General features: G+C 38.5%; 1 protein-coding gene across 3 annotated transcripts; it reads left to right on the top strand.

Moving 5' to 3' along the window:
• Positions 1-3054: 3054 nt before the first annotated feature.
• LOC143877884 (nuclear transcription factor Y subunit A-3-like) lies at positions 3055-22212 on the top strand. Of its 3 annotated transcripts, none has more exons than XM_077380186.1 (6): positions 3055-3249; positions 5801-6239; positions 18646-18755; positions 18849-18914; positions 20211-20378; positions 21571-22212. In XM_077380186.1, the coding sequence occupies exons 2-6, from the start codon at positions 5939-5941 to the stop codon at positions 21943-21945; spliced, it is 1020 nt and encodes a 339-aa protein (XP_077236301.1). In that variant the 5' UTR covers positions 3055-3249; positions 5801-5938; the 3' UTR covers positions 21946-22212. The 3 variants fall into 3 exon arrangements, with proteins under 3 accessions (XP_077236301.1, XP_077236303.1, XP_077236300.1); XM_077380188.1 differs by having other exon boundaries at positions 5780-6239; XM_077380185.1 differs by having other exon boundaries at positions 3057-3249; positions 5875-6239.
• Positions 22213-22247: the final 35 nt, after the last annotated feature.

Genomic DNA, 22247 nt, shown 5'->3' with positions numbered 1-22247 from the left:
ACGGTGTCATCGAACCGTCAACATCGCCGTGTTTTGGCTCTTTATGGATAACCTGGCTCCTTCATTAATTGGTCCCTTTCCAAGAAGCTCATGTGGGCCCTATTCGCTGCTCTCCGCCAATGTTGACTCGACGTTGATAATTTTAGAAGCAGACTTACAGCGACACTCCCCACACAAAATCTATGGGGGGATGGAGATAGCGAAAAGTGAAACCTAAATTTGCCCTATCTTTGCGCTCTCATGTTTGGCCAAACTTTTTTTAGTTTTTGAATAGCCCTCTTCTCTCCACAGAATTACTGGGGAGATTATTCTTTTGGAATTTCTGCTTATTTGTTTGTAAGAGTACAATCTTGTTTTGATAAAGACATTCACTTCTCTTCATTTTGCATTTTTCTACTTACCTGTTAATTCTTGTTACAATCCCCAATAAAAGTTTATCAGCAGCCAATAGGAAAAGTGTTTATTAAAGTGAGGAGTCCCATTGTCAATACTCAATATGATAGGGAGTGTGGATATCATTTCTTAAGTAGTTAAAAAAGGAGGGATGCTAAAATGAAGGGCGCCCCTCCAAAGACCAGCCTCAAGGAACCACCCATTAGGAGGAATTCTAAAATGAAGGGTGCCCTCGCAAAAAAAAAACTGGTACATGGGTCTCAGCGAGTGCCTTTATTATTACTTTAATTTTACATTTTTTTGTCATTTTAAATGCATTTTGGTGAGATGGTCCAATGGAGGCGCCCTTATAGTTGGTTTTTGCAAGGTCGCCCTTCGGCTTATTATTCCTCTTAGTTTAGAATTCCTATTAAAAGAAATACTTTCATTGGGTCTTTAAATACCTACCTATAACATTCTTGAGGAATGCTAAACTCAGGGGCACCTTTGCAAAAAAGGGCTGATAAGGGGTGTCCCATTGGACCATCTCACCAAAATGCAGGTATGATGACACAAAAAAAAATGTAAAATTAAAGTAACATGATACATGAACTCTATGAGACTGTCTAATGGGGGTGCCCTTATCGCTGGTTTTTTGCAAGGGCACCCTTCAAACTGCATTTATAACGGCTGCAAATCAAAAGATATTAAATGCACTTTAGTCATGTGCAGCCAATGGGGCTGCCCTTTCAACCCTTTTTGCAACGGCACCCTTGAGTTTAGCATACGTCAACATTCTTTGGACAATAAAAAGTGGGAAATGATATATTTGCCCCCTTTTTTTTATACTTGGGACAGCCTCCTCTAGTTTAAAAGAGTTGTCATAAACATGGTTTAAAATTTCGACCAAAATCTGAAAATTCGGACCAAAACCGAAAATTTCCGAAATTCAATTTTTCATCATTTACCAAATTTCGGATTTCAGTAATTTGGGTCCGAAATTTCAAAATTTGGGTCCGGAATTTGGAACAAAAAAGGGGTGAATATATCACCTCCCTGAAATTTTGGCTACTGGTATTTGCACTTCCTTATTTTTATAATGAGACAATCTCACCTTGTCTTTGCCATTTTAATGGCCGGCCGAGGCTTTTTGGGAATTGTAATAGCTTTTGACAAAGTCTTAAATAGTAAAAGACAAGGTGAGTTTGTTTCATTATCAAAAAACATGGTAGTGCAAGTATCAGTAGCGCAGGTATCAGTAAACTAAATTTTTTAAAGGTTCTTGCAGTTTAATATTTTTTTGCCCAAACACTGTCTCATTTTCTTATAAAAACTTCAATTGTTTTCAGACCAGGTGGGTCGATTTATGGTGTTCTAAGAGATGGATGGTCTTGATTTCTTGTCCATGTCTACCTGTGCGGCTGTGCCCCTTTATCTGATCATGTCCATTGACTTGGACACCATTTCAACTCTCTCTCGTTCTTATTCTAATTGAACAATCCTAATCCAACAGTCCAGGTGATTGAAAGACAGATGTTGGGATTAGAATTCACAGCCATTTTTTCAATAGTTTTTCCTGAACATACCGATTAAAAAAATTCCCTATTTCCTATCCTCTGCTCATTCTATCTTCACAACTGCCAACTAGAGTTAGTTTCTCCTTTCCCACATAAATTAATTTCAAGGAAAAAACAAACACTTTTGCTTGATGCTGACTCTGGGTTTCGGAATAAACAAATAAAGTATAAAATATAAATAAATAAATAAATGTTAAAGCGGTTTCCACAGTTCTAAGAAAAGGTAATAGAAGGTTTTTCTAAAAGGAGATGTGGGTATTTCTGTCTTTTCAGCACTTTCGATGCTCAGGCATGTTGTGATTCTTGGGTCTTAGGGTCTACGGTCTCTTAGCATCTAGAACAGTCCTTGCCTCGACCGTCTGAACTAAAAGACCAAAATATCCAGTTCTTTTACCATGATTACCATCTCCATCCAAGACCAGCCTTCAGTTAATATTTGGAGGGCCTACGCCTATCATGAATTGGTTTTGCGACAAAATAGAACAATTCTCACCATCCGATCAATTGATTCTCAGACATTGAATCTGGACCGTTGGTCACATTTTCCAAGCCGTGTTGCTAAACACTAAAATCTCTGCTGATTGGATCCGTCACGATCATCCAATCCAACTGTTGTGATTGTTGGGTGTAGCTCATTTACAATGAGGCCCGCTGGTTTAAGGGTCCAGATCAGCTACCTTTTCAAGAATCAAAGCCCATTAACACCCAAGGTCTATAATCGAATGGATAGAAATACCCCAATGTAGTATTTTCATTTTATGTTATCTAGAGGATCCTGATCAATTTCACACCATGTGAATGTGCGTGGGCCAAGGCTAATGGCATTTTAGAAATTCATTACTACCCAGATGGGTAAATTATATACCACTCCTTCTCTAGTTTCATTTATCAACCAAAAAATTGAGGGGGGATAACGGGATTAAAGGGAATAAGGGCATCCTGGTCATTGAGAGTTCAGACAAAGTCGGGAGGAGAGAGAATCGAGGCAAGAAGGCGAAAGATGGAGGGCATTTTCGAAATAAAAGGAGACAGAGATGGGCGAAAAGCAGCTGTAATAGGAGAAGAAGGTGTCCTTTTCATCTCTTCTCAATTAAAAAACAGGGGAGCGAGGGCGGCTGGTGTAAAAGGAGGAGGCCACTGAATAAAGTAAAAAAAAAAAAGTGGTGGTGTGTTGTGTGTTATTTGCCAATGGCATTTGTTTTTGGGGAGGAAGCGTAAGTAAGCAGCAGAGAGGGTAAGGGTTTCGAGCCAGGGAACATGCTCAGATCTATCAAACCATTTCCCCAACTTTAACAATCAGGTCTGTTACTTCATCTTCCTACTCTTTTTCTTTTTTTCCCTTCTTTTTCCTCTCATCTTTCTCCTTTTCTTTCTCTCTTTTTTCCTTGCTTTTTTTACTTCCTTTTCTGCCTCTTTTTTCACAAGAGATGATGACTGTGTTTTTTTTTTTTTTCCTTGTTTTCCTTTCTACTTTTATGCTCTCCCACCTTTTTTACTTTTGAATGTTTGAGTGCCTCTGTCTTAGTTGTTGGGAATTTTTTCGTTGATTTTGTGGTGTTTATTTATTATTATTGTTACTGTTTTTTGGGTAATGAGATTTTGGATTATAATGCATTCCCTTTCTTGATTTTATCTTCCACTAACCATGTTTAAGAGATTCAATCGGTTCTTTCTTTCTTTGATTTTTTATTTTCTGTTCAGTTTATATCAATAATGGAGTTTGTGCTTCTTCATCTCGTTAATTATTGCTGATTTTATTCATTTGTTTTTAATGACATCAGTTGGGGATTAGGTTAATATCAGAAATGGGATTTATTTTATGGTTTATTTGGTGTTCTGTTTTTCGGGTTGGTGTGTTACAAACTTACAATAGTCCCTCAACAAGTCTCATATCTGTTTGTTGGTGCTCAGTTAGTTACTGACTGTTGAAAAGTGTTGGGAATCTGGAGAGTGACAAAAGGGAGAATGAGTATTAGTTACTCATATTTGGTTTGACTCTGGCACCATTTTATGAGATAAAAGAATAAAAGAGAATGAATTGAGCATCCATTCCAGTTTTTATATGTGCAATGCCCATAAACAGAACAAAGTGATTGCATGACTGTTAAGTGGTAGGGAATGTTAGATATGTAGACTTCATTGTCACATGCCTCAAACTTTAGGGAAGCGATTCACGAAAGTAAATTAGATTGTGATACTGTTGGTTAGGTCTATAGAGTTTTGAGGTTGTTCGGATTTGAATTAATACACCATGAAGTGGAAGTTGGCCTGGCTGTAAAGTTTTCAGGGACAAAGACGTTACTGAAATAATACTTCTCCCTGTTCTGTAATTTGGTGAGGACTAACCTCATACTGTTTTATCAACTTGTAGAAAGATGTTTAGGGTTATAAGAACAAAACTGAATGTTGTTGATCTCTTCTCCATATAACTGAGGCAGTCACTTGGTATCAAGTACACTATATTGTAAACTGATCTCAATAACTTCAGCATGAGCTAACAAACATAGCATTTTACAATTTTCCAGCTTTCAATTATGTGGCTGTGTCTCACTTCTTTCTTTTCTTTGTTAGAAGGAATGATTTTGAGGTTTAAACCTTAGTTGCAGGGAACTTCTGCCCAAGGTGTGCTCTTGCTCCTGCTAGTGAACTTTCTCTTAAGCATTCATGCTTGAGTTTTTTTTATCCTTCTCACTTCCCTGCTAGTGCACCCGAATGTACTCCCTCTTCCTCACCTCCGTGTGCAACCAAGGGTTAAATATTGTTCGGTAGTGGAGCACAGATCTGTTGCACACCCAACCCAACTGGCAACCGCATAGGATGAGAACGATTGGTCTTAAGAAATTTTTACTATGGACTTAACAAATTTTTACTATGGAATGATCTGGCTAACTGAAAGAAGCTGCAACCTGTCCGTTCCACTAGCTTCCACAACCTTGCCAAAGACGGATTTTTCTTTTCATGATGTGGCAATGTCGCGAGGTTGATGGAAAGGTTTTCTGTCGTGGAAAGGTTTCATCAATTATCTCAATTTATCGTCATGAGGCTGATGTTCCCTATGAGTTAGTCTACCGAATTTCATAAGGGAACCGCGATGATACTGTTGGGTACTGGAGACATGGGGTCTTTGTAACAATTGTTGTTGATGGGGATACTAGCATTAGTGGTGGGGTTCTTTATTGGAATATTCTTTGTGATACCATTTTGTCATGAATTTGTACATGTTTATTTATTTGGGTGCATGGTTATATGAGTGGGCACATTTATTATAACCCTTCAATTTGTTGTGATAAAAATATGGAAAATTGAAATTGTTGCTAACAGTTTTTATTAAGCTTGTGCCCTTTTGTGAGTTTTCTCCACCTTTCTTTTGCCTTTGGCTTTTGCTTCTTTTGTCTTTGTAACTTATGTACCCATTTGAAGCATCTTTGATGAATAAAACATTTATCTTCATATTGAAAGAGTGAATAAATTATTTTCGATATGGTTGTCATTTCTTAGAAATGTTAAGTTTTGTGAAGAGTGAATAAATTATTTTCAATATGGTTGTCATTTCTTAGAAATGTTTGATTTACATTTCAATTAGTGCAACTGTTTCAACTTTGTCAATAACTTTTTTCTTTAAATTTCTTTTGGTCACTTTCCTTGTGTAAAAACATTAGTTGCATATAAGACCGTTAGTCTCTTTAAGTTAATGATGTCTCTCAACTGCTGGTTGCACTGGTCACCAAAGAATTATTCGCTGGCCCAATTGGCAGTAATTTATTCTTTTGTGCCTTGAAAATGCTTTAGTGTCAAATTTGTGTATCTTTCAATTTTGTTTTATTTCTTAGTTTAACAGAAATTATTCTCAGCAATATATGTAGCGCATTGTTTCTTTGAGGAAGCTTGCACTGACGAAGTAAGAATTGCGATAATTTGGAAATAGATTGAAGCTTTTTGCATCATAAAGTGAGTCGGTCCTTGGAAGGATCACTACAAGGCTATAAAGAATGAATAAAACAATCAACAAAGAGTCAGACCAGAGTTCTGTCCATTCAACATCTCCGTGCATTGTTAATTGCCCATCATGGTGGAATTCGACTGGATCACAGATTCCACAATCTTGTCTTTCTAAGAGTTTGACCTTGAACTTGGATTCTTCTTCACAACATTGTCATCATGTTAAGCAGTTAGGTCTTCAACTGCAAGACCAAGACTCATCTTCAACTCAGTCGACTGGTCAATCTCATCATGAAGTTGCGACTATGGGTGCGGGGAACCCTCAGGGGCAATGCATTTCGATACAATCTGGTATGAACTATGGATTTCGTGATACTAAATGTTCTGTTTGTGAGATTTACTTTACTGTTTCCTTAACTTCACATGTTGGTTTTATATATTTACTATGCATGTTATGTATCCTCTCTGGGACTCCACTTGCTAAAAGCATTAAATTAATGGTGTGCTTTTACATCTTTTTTGGCTTGGGCTTTAGTTTCACTTGTTATAATTCCCTCTGCATTTCTACTGGACATGCAATGCTTGGCATTTGATGCTTCTTTGGAACTTTCTTCGTTTGCATCATGTGTGTGTCTTGTAAACTCTACTTGGCTGATGTTGTTACCAATGCCATGCCAACAAAAGACTTCAAGTGGTTTAGTAGGGAACTTTGACCTTAAGTATTATATGATGTTCCACTGTCCAACTTGAGCGAGTGTTCTATGAGATAACGGTTTCCAAGTTGAAAGACTTCTCATCTTATTCTCTTTTCATTCAAGATGCTGGTTTCCCATCATTTAAGTATTATAATTCCTGCCATTAAAAAAAAAGTATGTATAATTCCAATTTGACCTTAAGCTAGTTGCAGATATTGTTTTAGTCATAGGGAACTTTTGTTGCTTAATATGTAACTATGATATATAATAATAGTAGTAGTTGTAGTAGTAGTAGTAGTAGTAGTAGTAGTAGTAGTAATAACAATAATATATGATGTTCCATCAAAATGACTGCTTTAATACAGCAGCTTTCATATATCCCAGTAAACAATTACCTGTAGCTCAATGGTTGAGGTTTTGTTTCCCAACCTTGAGGTCGCCGGTTCGATCCCGGCTTACCTGCCAAAAAAGATGTTACCTTAAATGAATCCAATATTTACATTTTGCTCCATGTTTAGAAAGTCATGCCATCACCTATTTTTAAAAGAATTATGCCATCACCCTACTCAACTGATTTTCATGATATCCTGCAACGTGGAAGACCTGGAGGTATGAGTCTCACCCAGAGTCATCCATTGAGTGGCTGGAAACTGGAGAGAAACCCATCCTTTTCTGTTATGTATTTTGGTGTTATCTTTTTCTATTTTAAGCTTTGCCTGCCCACCTTAGGGTTTTCATTGATCTGTAGTTTCAGGATAGGGATAGTTTTGTTCTGTTTTATATTTCATGTAAGATATCATGCATGCTGTTTGAGAGATCCCGTTTTCGAATATTCTGTAATACTCTAAGCCACGATTATAAGTAAGGAATCTCAGTTGCAGTGCATTTACATCTTCATCCAGATCATGTAGCCGGGATCTCTGGAAAATCAGTTGTCACCCAATCATCAACATCATTCTGGCCCAATTAGCCAAAACGGATTTCTCTTTAATAGTTAGTGTGCTTCTTTAATTCTGCCCAAAGATAGTGTGTACCTGTCCTTGTGCACAGATTACAGTTTACTTTGTAATTGTTATCACTCATGTACGCTCACCTAAACCTAATCTTTGACCTCTTGACACCTTGCTCACTAAGAACCGGCTGTACCAGGGACAAGGTTTTAAATTGCGGGTTTGGTTTTGGTCGCTATGGAGATGGAAACGTTTTGGTTTTGATTGGAAATTTCGATGGAAATCCTGTAAAATCACAGTAACATATGGAAACATATGCAAATGAATGCATTGTCTCACATGTATGATAATTTTGTACATACAAATTCACATGTAATTCATATAACTATTTATACATATTACGTGAACTACATTTCACATGCAATTCATATAAATATAATTATGTAATGCATACTTATATGATATTAATGCGTACTTATATGATATAGCATACCACTATTAAACTTACGATTTTTATTTATGCATTTCGGTTGTTTCGGATTTGGTTTCGGTAGGGATGGAAATAGAAACATTCCGGACGTTTCGTGTTGGCTTAAGAGGATATTTAAAACCATGTTTGGGGTGCGACGATTTTTCTGTCCGTCCTTGTTGGTCAATTCAAAGAAGGTAAATTTCAGTGGAAATTTAGTAGTTTGAGTTCAAAGAAAGGTAGTTGTCGTTTTATTTGCCGACTTGCTTTGAGGGCCTAAAAAGCAGCAATGCTGTAGATTGCAAAGCCGCTGAGTGTTGACTTCATGAGCTATGTGCCCTCTGTTCGGGCTGTCAACTCCAATTTAGACTATATCTACCATGGGAATAGAGACTGCACATGCCAGTAAGGTAGCTTTTCAAGAGGGATCCGTTATTGTGGTTCTAATTTTGTTTATAATACTAAGTTTGGATCCCAGTCTTGGAAAAATGGATAAGTTGTCCGGAAAAGCTTTTTTTTTTTTGGAGGGCCGGGGGGGGGGGGGGGGGGGGTGTGATCTTGGTAAATTGTGATAGTTTTATGAAATTAAAGCTTTCCCTGCTGAGATGAGAAGAACCCTAGATAGTGGACTTTTCTTCTTGGAGATGGTGATGAGGCTTGAAAAAATTGTTTGCGATGCAATTCTGCATCATTGATATTCTTGTTGATGAGCTCCTTGATGGAATCTTTTTAAACTGTTACGGAAACCCATCTTTGGCACTGTCTGATAAGCTTTCTCTGCTGAGATGAGAGCTCGAGATATTAATTTTTTCTTCTTCTACTCATCTCCTTCCTGGTCATCATGACTAGGCTTGACAAAACTGTTTATGATGTCATTCTGTATCACTGATGTTCTTGTTGATGACATGCTCCATGATTAGGTCTAATTTGTTGAATTGTTACGGAACCCATCTTTGGCAATGTCTGATAAGTCAATAGTCATGCAATTCAGGGGGAGGGGTTGATCTTGGTAAGTTGTGACTTGTGACGGCTTTTCCTGGTTACAGCTTTCTCCGCTGAGATGAGAAGAGCCCGAAATATTAGACTTTTACTTCTTGAAGACCATGACTAGGCTTGAAAAAACTGTTTGTGATGTCATTCTGTATCATTGACATTCTTGTTGATGCTATGCGCGTCTTGATGTGGTCTTTATTAATCTGTTACAAAAACCCATCTTTGGCATTGTCTGATAAGCTTTACATGCTGAGACGAAAAAACCCTGAGATGGTGGACTTTTCCCTTTTGAAGATCGTGCTAGGCTTGAAAAAGCTCCCCCTCCCCCCCCCCCCCCCCCCCCCCCCCCCTTGAACGGTAGGCTTGAAAAATCTGTTTGTGATTTCATTTTGTATCACCGACATTCTTGTTGATGCTCTGCACTCCTTGATGAGATCTTTATTGAACCGTTATGAAGACCTATCTTGGGCATTGTATGATAAGTGAATGGTTCAATTCCGTTGTATGCTTTTTAGGATGTGTATTTTTACTAACATTCTGTCCCCAACCTTTTCACTTAATGACTGAATATTTATTTGCAAAACTTGTATTCTTTGCTATATTATGTGTCACTACATTATCATCTTATTTGAACCCAATGACTTCAGGCAACCACTTATGTGAATATATTTATTTAAACATTCTTTCACTTGGGGACCAAACACATGGACATCTACTGTAACTAGTGGACTATTATCATTCATCAAAACTAGGGCTGCAACTCGGGTCGGGTTTTGAAGAACCCAACCCTACCTGAGAAATATCTCGGGTCGGGTCGGGTTTTTTTCCAGAAAACCCACGATTCCCAAACCCGGCCCTACCCATGATAAATCTCTGGTTAGGTCGGGTTTTTTTACGTTGATGCAATTTTTTAAGGAAAACTCTTGTTTGGCAAGGTAACTCAACTCATAGAAGTAGAAAAACTCAAGCATGGCAAACTCTTTAGTACATTAACTAATAAGTAGTCCAAAGAGAATAAATTGATGCATTACCAAATGAAAATGATTATACTCATATGAGATAAACAACAAACTATTAAGTGCATTAACTACTTAGTTGAAACTTGAAAACCTAGATCTAAAGGGGGGAAACGAACAAAAGATGGAAAGAGTCCCTGTGATTGCGTGCGTGCGTGAGTTTACTTTTAAGTTTTCACTTTTAAAGTAACGAAGTTTTAGAAGAAAAAAAAACATACTATAACTTAAGTAACTCGGGTCGAGTCGGGTCCCTTCAGACCCGGCTCGACCTGAAATTCATGCGGGCTTTTGGATCGTAGACCCGGCTCGACCTGAAACCCGAGAAACATGAACCCAACCCAAGCTATTTTCAGGTCGGGTTGACCCAAGTTGCAGCCCTAATCAAAACTGATAATCGGGACATTTAATGGGTATCCTGGGAATGTGAAGCTTTTTGCTAATAGTAACCACAACTTCTTCCCAACTCCTCTCACTGTAACAGTATATGATACTCTAGATTCATAACCTCTCTTAAGCAAGAGAAAGAAATATCAAATTATTCATGGATAGCCACGATATGTTCCCTATGATGACTGGGTTCATGAATTATGGTCAACAAACAGTACGAGCTGCAAGGTACATTGGTCAAAGTTTCATGATTACCTTATCCGGGATCTCTATTCTTTGGCTTTCGGGGGTGAATCATCATCTTCCTTATTAATACATGGTATCGAATGTCGGCTGACACATCAGTTTCGACTGACATGTTTCGGTTTCAGTCACCACCGAAATGTTATTCACTAGAAATAAAATTGTTACAAAATTTTGATTGAATTTTTGGTCATGTCGGTAGAGTTTCAATGTGGGGGAAAATGGACAGACACTGTGTGTCCATGTTTTTACCCATTTTTCCCCTCCACAATGGCAGGGTTAGGATGATCCAATGAGGCTGATTTTTGGGCCACACCCTATCCATGGAAGGGCCTTCCAAGTGAATGCTTTGGACCCCCAAAAAATGTGGGCCCACACCTTGTTCCTGCACTCGTGTGCAGGTAAGCTTACCTGCACACGTGTGCAAGAAACCTTTCCCCTCTCTCTCTCTCTCTCTCTCTCTATATATATATATATATATATATATATATATATATATATATATATTAGGAAAAGGTTTCTGAGCTCGAGCTCAAAAACCACTATTCCCATAGTTGGTTGAGTCATCCAACCCATTTAGTTTATAGGTTATGCTTAGGGTTATGGGTTATGATTTGTGGAGGTTTAGAATGGATGGCTAGAAATTATGGTCCTATAGATCGGATGGTTAGGATTATGGTATGGAGCTGGTTTGTTAGGAACACCCTATCTATGTGAGGTAGTATAAAATGAATGGGTTGGATGAGTCAAACTCTCTCTCTCTCTCTCTCTCTCTATATATATATATATATATATATATATATATATATATATATATATATATATATATAGGAAAAGGATTGTACGCTCGAGCGTAGCAAGCTTATGGTACGCTCGAGTTCCCAATCACATGTGGGCCTACTTTGTTAGGATGATCCAAAGCATTAATTTGAAAGGCCCTTACATAGATGGGGTGTGTACCAAAAATCAGCTCCATAGGATCATCCTAACCCATCCATTTGTGGAGGGCAAAATGGACAGACCACAAATCTGCCCATTTTTGCCCTCCACTTTTGAGGGGGTTAGGATGATTCAATGGAGCTGATTTTTGGTACACACCCTATCTATGATAAGACTTTGCAAATGAATGCTTTGGATCACCACAAAAAAATGTGGGACCCATGTGATTGGGGCACTCGAGCGTACCGTATAAGCTTGGTACGCTCGAGAGTACAATCCTTTTCCTCACACACACACACACACACACACACACATATATATATATATATATAGAGAGAGAGAGAGAGAGAGAGAGAGAGAGAACGGTTCCTACACATGTGTAGAGAGTTCTCTACACACTAGCTTAAAATACAGTGGGGGCCACATTATTTGGGTGATCCAAACCATTCATTTTTAAGGCCCTCACATAGATAGGGTGTCCACAAAAAATCAGATCCATAGGATCATCCTAACCATTCGAACTGTGGAGGCAAAAAATGGACTAATTTGTGAAGGTTTAAAGACATCCATTTTACCTCCACAAATTGTAGGGTTGGGATGGATCTAATTTTTTGTAGACACCTTATCTATGTGAGGGCCTTTAAAATGGATGGCTTGGATCACCCAAACAATTTGGGCCCCCACTGTATTTTAAGCTAGTGTGTAGAGAACTCTCTACACATGTGTAGGAACCGTTTTCTCATATATATATATATATATATATATATATATATATGAGGAAAGTGTTTCTACTCGGTCCCCTAGATAAGCTTATCTACTCCTCCCTTTAAAAAAATACAGTGGGCCCACGCTGTTTGGATGATCCAAAGCATTCATTTGATAGGTCTTAACATAGATAGGGTGTGCCCAAAAAATCAGCACCAAAGGGTCATCCTAGCCCTTCGTTTTGTAGTGCCTTGTGGTGCCCAGAATGGACACACGTTTATATGCGTCCATTTTGGACACGGTGTGCCCAACAAAACGAAGGGCTAGGATGACCCTTTGGTGCTGATTTTTTGGGCACACCCTATCTATGTTAAGACCTATCAAATGAATGCTTTGGATCATCCAAACAGCGTGGGCCCACTGTATTTTTTTAAAAGAAGGAGTAGATAAGCTTATCTAGGGGACCGAGTAGAAACACTTTCCTCTATATATATATATATATATATATATATATATATATATATATGAGGAAAGGGTTCATGCTAACGCTAGCAGGTAAGCTTACCTGCTAATGTTAGTGTAAAACAAGGTGGGCCCACATTGTTGGGGGATCCAAAGCATTCATTTGGAAGGCCCTTTCATGGATAGGGTGTCCACAAAAAATCCGCTCCATTGGATCATCTTAGGGTGTCCATTTTGTGGGGTGAAAAAATGGGCAGATTAGTGGACAAACAGTATCTGTCCATTTTCACCCCCACAAATGGACATCTTATGATGATCCAATGAAGCTGATTTTTGGTACCCACCCCATCCATGATGGGGCCTTTCAAATGAATGCTTAGGATCAGCCCACAATGTGGCCCACCCCTGTTTTACGCTAACGGTAGCATCTAAGCTAGCTGCTAACGTTAGCAGGAACTCTCTTCTCTCTCTCATATATATATATATATATAGAGGAATAAGAGTGTGCGGTCGGTCGAGGGCCTAAACACATGGGTCCCACACTTTTTGTAGTGATCAAAACCATTCATTTGCAAGGCCCCATCATAGATAGGGTGTGTACAAAAAATCAGCTCCATTGGATCATCCTAACCCCTCCAAAAGTGGAGGGCAAAAATGGGCAGATTTGTGGCAAACAGTGTCTGTCCATTTTGCTCTCCACTTTTGGATGGGTTAGGATGATCCTATGGAGCTGATTTTTTGTACGCACCCTATCTATGATGGGGTCTTGCAAATGAATGCTTTGGGCCATCCTAACAATGTGGGCCCACATGAGTTTTTGGCCCTCGACCACACCTAAGCTTGGTGCGGTCGAGCGCACACTCTTATTCCTCATATATATATAACGCTAGTGTGTAGACAAAACTTATCTACACAAGTCTCTCTCTCTCTCTTTATATATATATATATATATATATATATATATATATATATATGAGAAAACGGTTCCTACACATATGTGTAGAGAGATCTCTACACACTAGCTTAAAATACAGTGGGGGCCCACATTGTTTGGGTGATCCAAGCCATCCATTTTAAAGACCCTCACATAGATAGGGTGTCTACAAAAAATCAGATCCATAGGATCATCCCAACCCTACGATTTGTGGAGGTAAAATGGATGTCTTTAAACCTTCACAAATTAGTCCATTTTTTGCCTCCATAGTTCGAATGGTTAGGATGATCCTATGGATCTGATTTTTTGTGGACACCCTATCTATGTGAGGGCCTTAAATATGAATGGTTTGGATCACCCAAATAATGTGGCCCCCACCGTATTTTAAGCTAGTGTGTAGATAACTTATCTACACATATGTGTAGGAACCGTTTTCTCTCTCTCTCTCTATATATATATAATATATATATATATATATATATTATATATATATATATATATATAGCAGAAGAGAAAAGGAGAGAATTATTTGAATTTCCTCCAAAATTCTATGAGAATTATACATCACTTTTTTTTGACTTTTTTTCACAAAGGCACCCATTCAACCCACATATTTTCAATCCTACCCCCTCCTTTATGCTTTTTAATAAAGGCACCCATTAAAGTCACATAATTTCAATCCTACCCCCTCCTATATGCTTTTTTAATTATGGAAACCTCTATAGATTGGAGGGCTAGGATCAGCCTATGGAAATGATTTTATGGGCACAACCTATTTCTGTTGTGTACTATCACGTGGACGGTTTGGATCAACCTATGATGTGGTCCGTACAGTTCTTTGTCGGCCCGTGCATCGCACGGGGTTTTTTACTAGTATGTGTCCAATCGAGTTATTTTTTTAGTTTAATTTTAAAAATTATTACTTTTGTTAGAAAATCCTTTAGGAAAAACTTCTTTTTTTTCAAAATAAGAAAAATAATTAATTTTGTGTTCAAAATGTTAGTAAATAATAAATGATTTATGAATGTAATAAAAAGGAAAGACAAGAAACTTATAAACTATTGCATTATTATATACTATCTGATTTAATATTTTAATTATTTTTTGTATTTTTATTAAAAATAAAAAATTTTAAATTTTCAAAAAATTAACAAAAAAATAAAAAATAAAATTTATGTTGCATTTTTTCTATTTGCTATTATTTTAACTTTTTAATAAAATATTTAAAAAATAATTTAAGCTATTATGGTTGGTTGGTTGCATTTCTTAAGTGATGCTTTCTAAGTCTGTATTTGTGCTTATTCTAGCATTTCTTGAAGTTTAATGTTTAATTTTCGTAAGTGCGTATACTTCCATAAACTTAAGTGATTTTACAGGATTTCTTGTGAAATCTATAATCGAAATCGTCATGGTTTTATTTTTGCGGCAACTGAAACATATATAGAAACCAACATTTTAAACCCGAGTACTTACAGTTATCAATTAGTAGTTTTTAGGGTAAGAGTATTTACATAATTTCCTCTTCTTTCACTAACTTTTTTGAAGATGACTTTTATTAAGAGAATAAAGATTACAAGTGCACATCAATGGGGTAAGATCACCTTGAAAAGACGAAAATAAGTGACCTCTAGTGGCTCATTGACACTCATAGGGACTTGAACAAAGGTGTATTACTTGCCCCTTACACATGTCTCTAATACTATCAATGAACATAGCTAACATCCTAAACATGGCTGCAGTTACGATTAACCCAAGACACCATGTTAGGATGTCGCACTCTACTGTTAGCAGCCCTTCCATTTGGTTAGTAAAAAATCTAATGCCCAAATGAAGAGCACAAATCTCAGCTTCTGACGAGCCTGTAATACTGATAAGATCGGAGAAAGAGTGGAGAAGGGCACCCTTGTTGTTTATAAAAATTCCTCCATTGTCCGCTAAGCTAGGGTTTCCAAGAGAGCAGCTATCAACATTAAGCTTCACTACACTGAGTGGAGGGGCTGTCATCTAGTATATTTCTCCATCTTAGGCAATTTGCGCATTATTACGGTTTTCCAATTCCTAAGAATGCACTTTACAAAGTAGCCTTGGAACTCTTTATGCATCCATCACACAATTCACAACACTAAACCTGATATTCCACACCAAACGACTAGGAGTGGGGCCGATAATCATCAAAAGTGCTTTGATTTCTTTCCATGTCTCCCACATAACAGCAAACAGAATGAAGTTTCAATGAATTATGCCCAGGGAGCCCAAGCCCCTCACGACTTCTCACAAGTCTTGAAACTGCTTCTGAAGAGACCCTATTAATCCCAAACCACTCTCAGACCTGCTTCCAAATGGAAGGAAGCCGTCGAACACTGAAGGAAGAAATGATCAATGGATTCTTCCTTCTTTATGCACATAATGCACCTATTCGCCTAGTGAAAGTTGTGCCTCTTAGAACCCATTCAACATGTTATTATTATTATTTTTTAAATGGTCTATTCAACATGTTGATATTTAAATATTTTCAACATGACTGTCCAACAAAAAAATTGATGTGAGAAGGTACTGATGACCTCCTATCTCTGTACCACGGGAAGGAAACAACTGTAGACTAAGATCTTTAGAAAGATTTAGCCATGAAAATTGTAGAAAGTTGCACATCTTGAGTCTAGCATCTTTGTTTCTTGCAATCCTATAGAGGTCGAATGAACTTGAGACATTAGACCCTCAACTAACCAAATGTCACTCCAAAATCCCACCCTCTTCTCATCTTCAAGACACTCTACCCGATCCAGTCAACGAAAGGTAAAAAATAATGGAACAGATTTCCATGCTCCTGAGCCCCGACCTCTACCTAATCTGCCAATTTCCCATCCCCCCATGTTATCCCTATATTTTATGTTAATAACCAACCATTTGCACTAGTTTTCATACCTATGGAATTTCTATTAAGAGGATACCATATCAAGAGAGTGATTCCTTGTCGTGTCACCCTCTTACTCACATTCATTGTGTATATCTTTTGTGAAATGATGCCTTTACCACCATTTCCACCCCTTTTCATGTACTTAATTTCCTTTTTTCTGAAATGTCAAAAATTCCCTAAAGCTTTTTTTTTTGTCTACCATGAACCAAAACTAATCCAAAACCTTCGTCCCCACCCATTTTTTCAGCAATGAAAACCTTGACAACATGGGTTTCACAATGAATAGTACTATTTTCCTGCGCCAGTCCACAACACTTTGGTCATAAAATCAATATCTTGCCCTATCTCGGGCTCTGTTGTGCCCTAGCTAGCTGACAGCTGTGAGATCCCTAATCCCATTTCGCTTTTCTGTAACTGGGTACTGACGATAAGATGGTGGCTGGACCTTGCTGCGGTGGCGGGTACTGCTGAGAAGGTGGTAGGTACCTGTGAGTGGATGGCAGCAGGTGGTGACTGCTCCTGGTAAGGTGTTGGGTAATGGCGGGAAGTGGTGGATGCCCTTGTTGTGGTGAGGTATAAATCTGTGACGGTGGTGGGTACTGCCCTTGTTGTGGGGGGTGCCTGTGAGTGGGCAGTGGGTGGTGAGGTGGTTGCTTCCTGTGCAAAGTTGGTGGGTCACATGATGAGGTGGTGGGGGCTTCACATGCAATGGTGATGTCAACTGTTGAGGTGGTTTGGCCGGAATGAGGTGGCAGCTTTGGAACCATTCAAAAAAAAAGGGGCAGCTCTGGCTCGTGGTGGTACGGCTCATCTGCTGGAGCTCCGGCATGAAAGGCAATTGCGACTAACAATAGCCAAAGGAGAATATGTGCTAGGGAAGGAACCCTTCATGTCTTGTTCCCTTTTCTTCGAAGAGCTTTATAAAATGTGAAAGTGAAGCCATTGATGGATTATAAAGAAAGGGAGAAGATATAGATCAATTTTCGTTGATGTTATTGCGAAAAGGACTTCACTAATATCTCATCTTCCCTTGTGTTATTCACCAGTTTGCTACATTTGTGCTTTGGACATCTTATTAGATAAATCAAAACATCAATTATCCATATACAAGGTTGCATTCTTGTAGGCTAAGACTGAGCAGCTGCTGGGGGACTCAATCTCACTACCAGCAGAGGACAAGAGGTGTCAATATCAAAACATATGGCTCTAACTGTACAATAGGTGTCAGGTAATCAGTGTGGGAAAAAGAGAGAGAAGTGTGAGAATCTCAACCATCTTCAGTTTGAAAAAGAAGTGGTAGTGTTGAGAGGGTTGAATTTCATTAATCCTTCTTCCTTCCTCTCATCTTGTCTGTGTTTCTCCATTTCTAGATTTTCATTTCCAGTCTTATGAATAACAGACCGTTCATACCGTGATGATGAAGGAGCCCATATCGAAAGAGAATTCTTGACAACAAATGCCTTTGGCATCTTGCTCCTATAATCCTTGAAATTGTATATCATTGCAAAGTGATTAAGCCTTCTCTTCACCATCAATTCAGATCGGCAAATGGCGAGGTGGACATCTTAGCAAATGATGCAAGATTGCGCTCAGTGTTAATTATCAGTGATATAGTTGCCCTATTGTGTAAAGCTCGGTTAGTTACCCTATTGTGTAAAGATCGGTTTTCTGTGTCTTTGTTTTTGGGTGAGGACAACTTGTCCTGATATTGCATTGCTACTTTTGTCTCTCTGTTCTGTTATATGTGTGGAATACAACTACCTTCTTTCCAAAAAAGACACTTGCTTTCTACTGAGATGGTAAAGGCTATAGTTCTACCATTGTTAGATTTAAGAATTATATAGATGTATTAGGTAAAGGATATTTGGCCTTTGCACACCCTTTTTTGTAGTGGCATTACTCTCTTTATTAAACCGTTTCTGAACTGCTGATGATAGATTTTGGGGAATATTTATCTTGGGTTTCTTCATGAAATACTGTGGTCCATTCCCTTTCTATATTACTAGGCTGACATGAGACTCTGATGCGTTGTTGTTCTTATCTTTCTCAGGATATGATGAGACTAATGGGAGGCGAGCTGAACACATGAAATCAGTTTTATCTTTGGCAAATCATCATATTCTTGTTCCTCCTCCACACATTGATTTTAGCCAATCGATTGTATGTTCACACCATGAGTTGGGATTGATTTTTGCGACTCTGTGGCATATATGTATTCCTTTGGGCATTAATACTTCCCTTCCTTTTATACAGGCTCACATACCATATGCTGATCCATACTTTGGTGGGGTACTGGCTGCTTATGGTCCAACGCCTTTTGTAAGTGGCATCGGATGTCTTTTCTTCTTTGGTTATTAATTTAGTGATATGGTATGGCAGGCTTCCCTTAGCTACATGTTTTTTTTAAACGGTGGAACAACTTATTAAAAATAAGGAGCTACAGAGATTTCCCCACAAACTATACTGGTCCAGAAACACCAATTTAGCAAGGTGGGTGTGGGAAAAATACAGGGGCCGGTGCCCCTCATAAAAGCGAGATGGAGCTTGGCACTTCATTTGTGCATGATTTCCACAGAAGATGCTTGACTTATCATCTTTTCACTGCACAAGTGAGAGGATGTTAAACCAGCATAATTGTTATATTATAGAGGTTTAGTACTTGTTACAACCTTTTTATGGAAAAAGCAATATTTATAATGGGATTTGCTAGCGTCCATCGCAAAGGCATTTCGTGGATGGCCTGTTGCATTTGAAAGCAGCCACAGTGGCTTACTTTTCAGCAGATTTTGTCTGCATTCACGAGATGGCTGCTCTCAAATGCAACAGGCCATCCGCGAAATGCCTTATGCGATGGACGCTAGCAAATCCCATTTATAATTTATGATAATGCTGGGAAGATGTGTTTATACGTCTTTATTCTTTGCTAGCTCCTTCTAGGTTCCTAACCTGCATTGTTTCAGTCCAGCAATTTAATCTATTTATGTTCTCTGTATACACACATACACACGCAGGCACACATGGATCCTACTCCACTATAATATATTGGTGCCTAGTTTCTATTGTGCATGTGACTATCTCGATCAATCTGAACTGTCCTTGTGGTTGCCCTCTTCTTTGGCTGTTCATTAGGCAAAAATCATTTAGTTGGGAAAACGCTTCCCATATCCTAGTCCATACTCATATCATGCAAAAGCATTCTGGATCCTAGTCTTACCCATATCCTAAGTTTTTGGGGTTGAGGGAATCCTCATATCCAGGTATATATATTGTGGTGTTGGTGGGTCGGTGTGAGCATGCGTGCGTGTGGATCTGTGTGTCTTGCATGCCAATATTGTGTGTTTCTGTATTGTGGGTGTGTCCTGTGTATGTATGCATTGGTGGGTGCATGTGCGTAATTGTGTGCTATGTATGTGTGTTGAAGATTCAATGTGTCAATTTGTACTGGCATGAGCCGTTAATGTGTGAAGATATGATGACATTGTTAAGTGTACATTCTTGCTCATGTACTCAAAGTCTTAGACTGGTAACCTGGAACTGTTAAATAGATTCATGTCTGTTTTGGGTTGGCAGTTTCCTTTGTCTTAATCATTATAGTGTGTTATCGAACTTGGTCAGATTCATCCCCAAATGTTGGGCTTGCCACCTGCAAGAGTGCCGCTGCCTCTTGAACTTTCTGAAGATGAACCCATTTATGTGAATGCAAAACAATATCGTGGAATCCTTAGACGGCGACAGTCACGTGCCAAGCTAGAGGCTCAGAATAAACTGCTTAAAGCTCGGAAAGTATGTTTCCTGAAAGCACACTTATTTTTTGTTTTATTTTTTATTTAACTCTTCTTTCTAGCAATGAGTGTTTTTATTTTTCTTGCCCATATTATTTAGGATGCTGTTAGCCTGAAATCTAGAAACGGTAAATACTGGTTTAACATTGTCTTTTTGTATGAAAACACAAATATTTTATACTGATTGCTGCTGTTTTTGCTCGTATTGTCTTAAGTGCTCTAAGCTACACATTTCCATTTCCTTGGAAGATGCGTTTTCATTGTTTAACAATTTCCAACTCTATCCCATGCAAAAAAAGATGAAAAAAAAAAAAAAACTATTTCCAACATTATATGTTGGGATTTGCTAGGGTCCATCGCAAAAGGCTTTTCGCAGCTGGTCTGTCGCATGTCAGACCAGCCACCTCGTGAATGGAGACAAAAGCTACAGACCAGCCGCGAAATGCTTTTTGTGATGGACGCTAGCAATTCCCTTGTATGTTTTATGCATATTTGAAACCAGAATTGCCTTCCATATTGTATTTGTTTTTTCTCAACATTGGGAGACTAGAACCAGGAACTGTTCTATTTATTATAACAACAACCACCTTATCAATAGTTGATTTTTAAGTCTTCAGTAGCTTCATAAATCAGGTATTGTATTGTTTGCATTGGGTACATTCTTCACTGTAACAAGGTAGCGGGTTCGTTTTCCTACCCAGATTTGTTCTTTTCGTTTCTTGGTTAGGTAGGCCAGTATTGAGCGTTTGGCTGGGGCTAATAGCTATCATCTGGTGAGTTGATTTCAAGTATTTTCTTGTTTATCAGGGAGATAAAACAATGATGTTACTTATTGGAGTAGCGATATTGTACTGTTAGCATGACCTGAGTTGATTTCTCACCATTATGATGAAATCTAATCCACTTCTAGCATGCGCAAAAAAGAAGAAGTCATACTTTCTTTTGGACTAGTGTTTAGCCTGTCTTATGAGGCCTCCATGCCGTCTTTCCAGCATGAATTTGGAAGCAAGGAGAAATGAAAAACTAGATCCCCATGAATACCCAAGAATTCAAATACGAGAGGAATCAAAAGGCCCGTTTGGTTGTTACTGTTTAGTTTCTTGTTCAAATTCTAGACGTCAACGAATAGAGAAGCTTGTTGCAAAGTTGTCATGTTTTCTTCATTTCACATTTCCACTTGCAATCATTTGCAGCCATACCTTCACGAGTCTCGGCATCTCCATGCGATGAAGAGAGCAAGGGGAAATGGCGGACGCTTTCTCAACATGAAGCAGCTCCAGCAATCCAGGCTCACTCCCACAACTGACGGACAAATCATCTTGGATTCAGCTCCGCTGCATCCGGGCAGAGGCCTATCGGAATCCGAAGTTATCCAGTCTGAAAATGGCAATGCAGGTGCCTCTGCTATGTCCTGCTCTGATGTCACCAGTGTTTCAAACAACGATGATGGCATCTTCCGGCAGCAAGATCTTAGGTTCTCCACCTTCCATTCCCATATGGGTGAGACGTTGCAAGGAAACGCCATTATACATAATGGTTCCCTGCACCGAGTTGCAGGCATTCGGTGAGAGGTGAAAAACAACCCATCTGCGGCGTTGTTTTTGTATGGAACACCAGATTTTGATTACCGTCCGATGTGAGACGTTTGTCCGTCGGATTTGAAGAACTCTGTCTGGTGTTTCATGGGCAAATCATCCTTGGCTCTGATATATTACTTATAAATTGTGTTGGCTTTATTGTTATGAACAGAAATGGTAGTCTTGTTTCGTACTGAGAACTGTTCTTCTTTGGTGGGTGGTTATATGAATTAATATACTCTGTATTTACACCTGCAAGTAACTTGATTTCCAACCAATACCAAGTTATTGAT

This window comes from Tasmannia lanceolata, unplaced genomic scaffold (assembly GCF_043159265.1).
Source record: "Tasmannia lanceolata isolate RefF3 unplaced genomic scaffold, GAP_Taslan_0.1 ptg000005l, whole genome shotgun sequence".
Lineage (NCBI taxonomy): Eukaryota > Viridiplantae > Streptophyta > Magnoliopsida > Canellales > Winteraceae > Tasmannia > Tasmannia lanceolata.
This window is presented reverse-complemented; position numbering and strand designations above follow the sequence as displayed.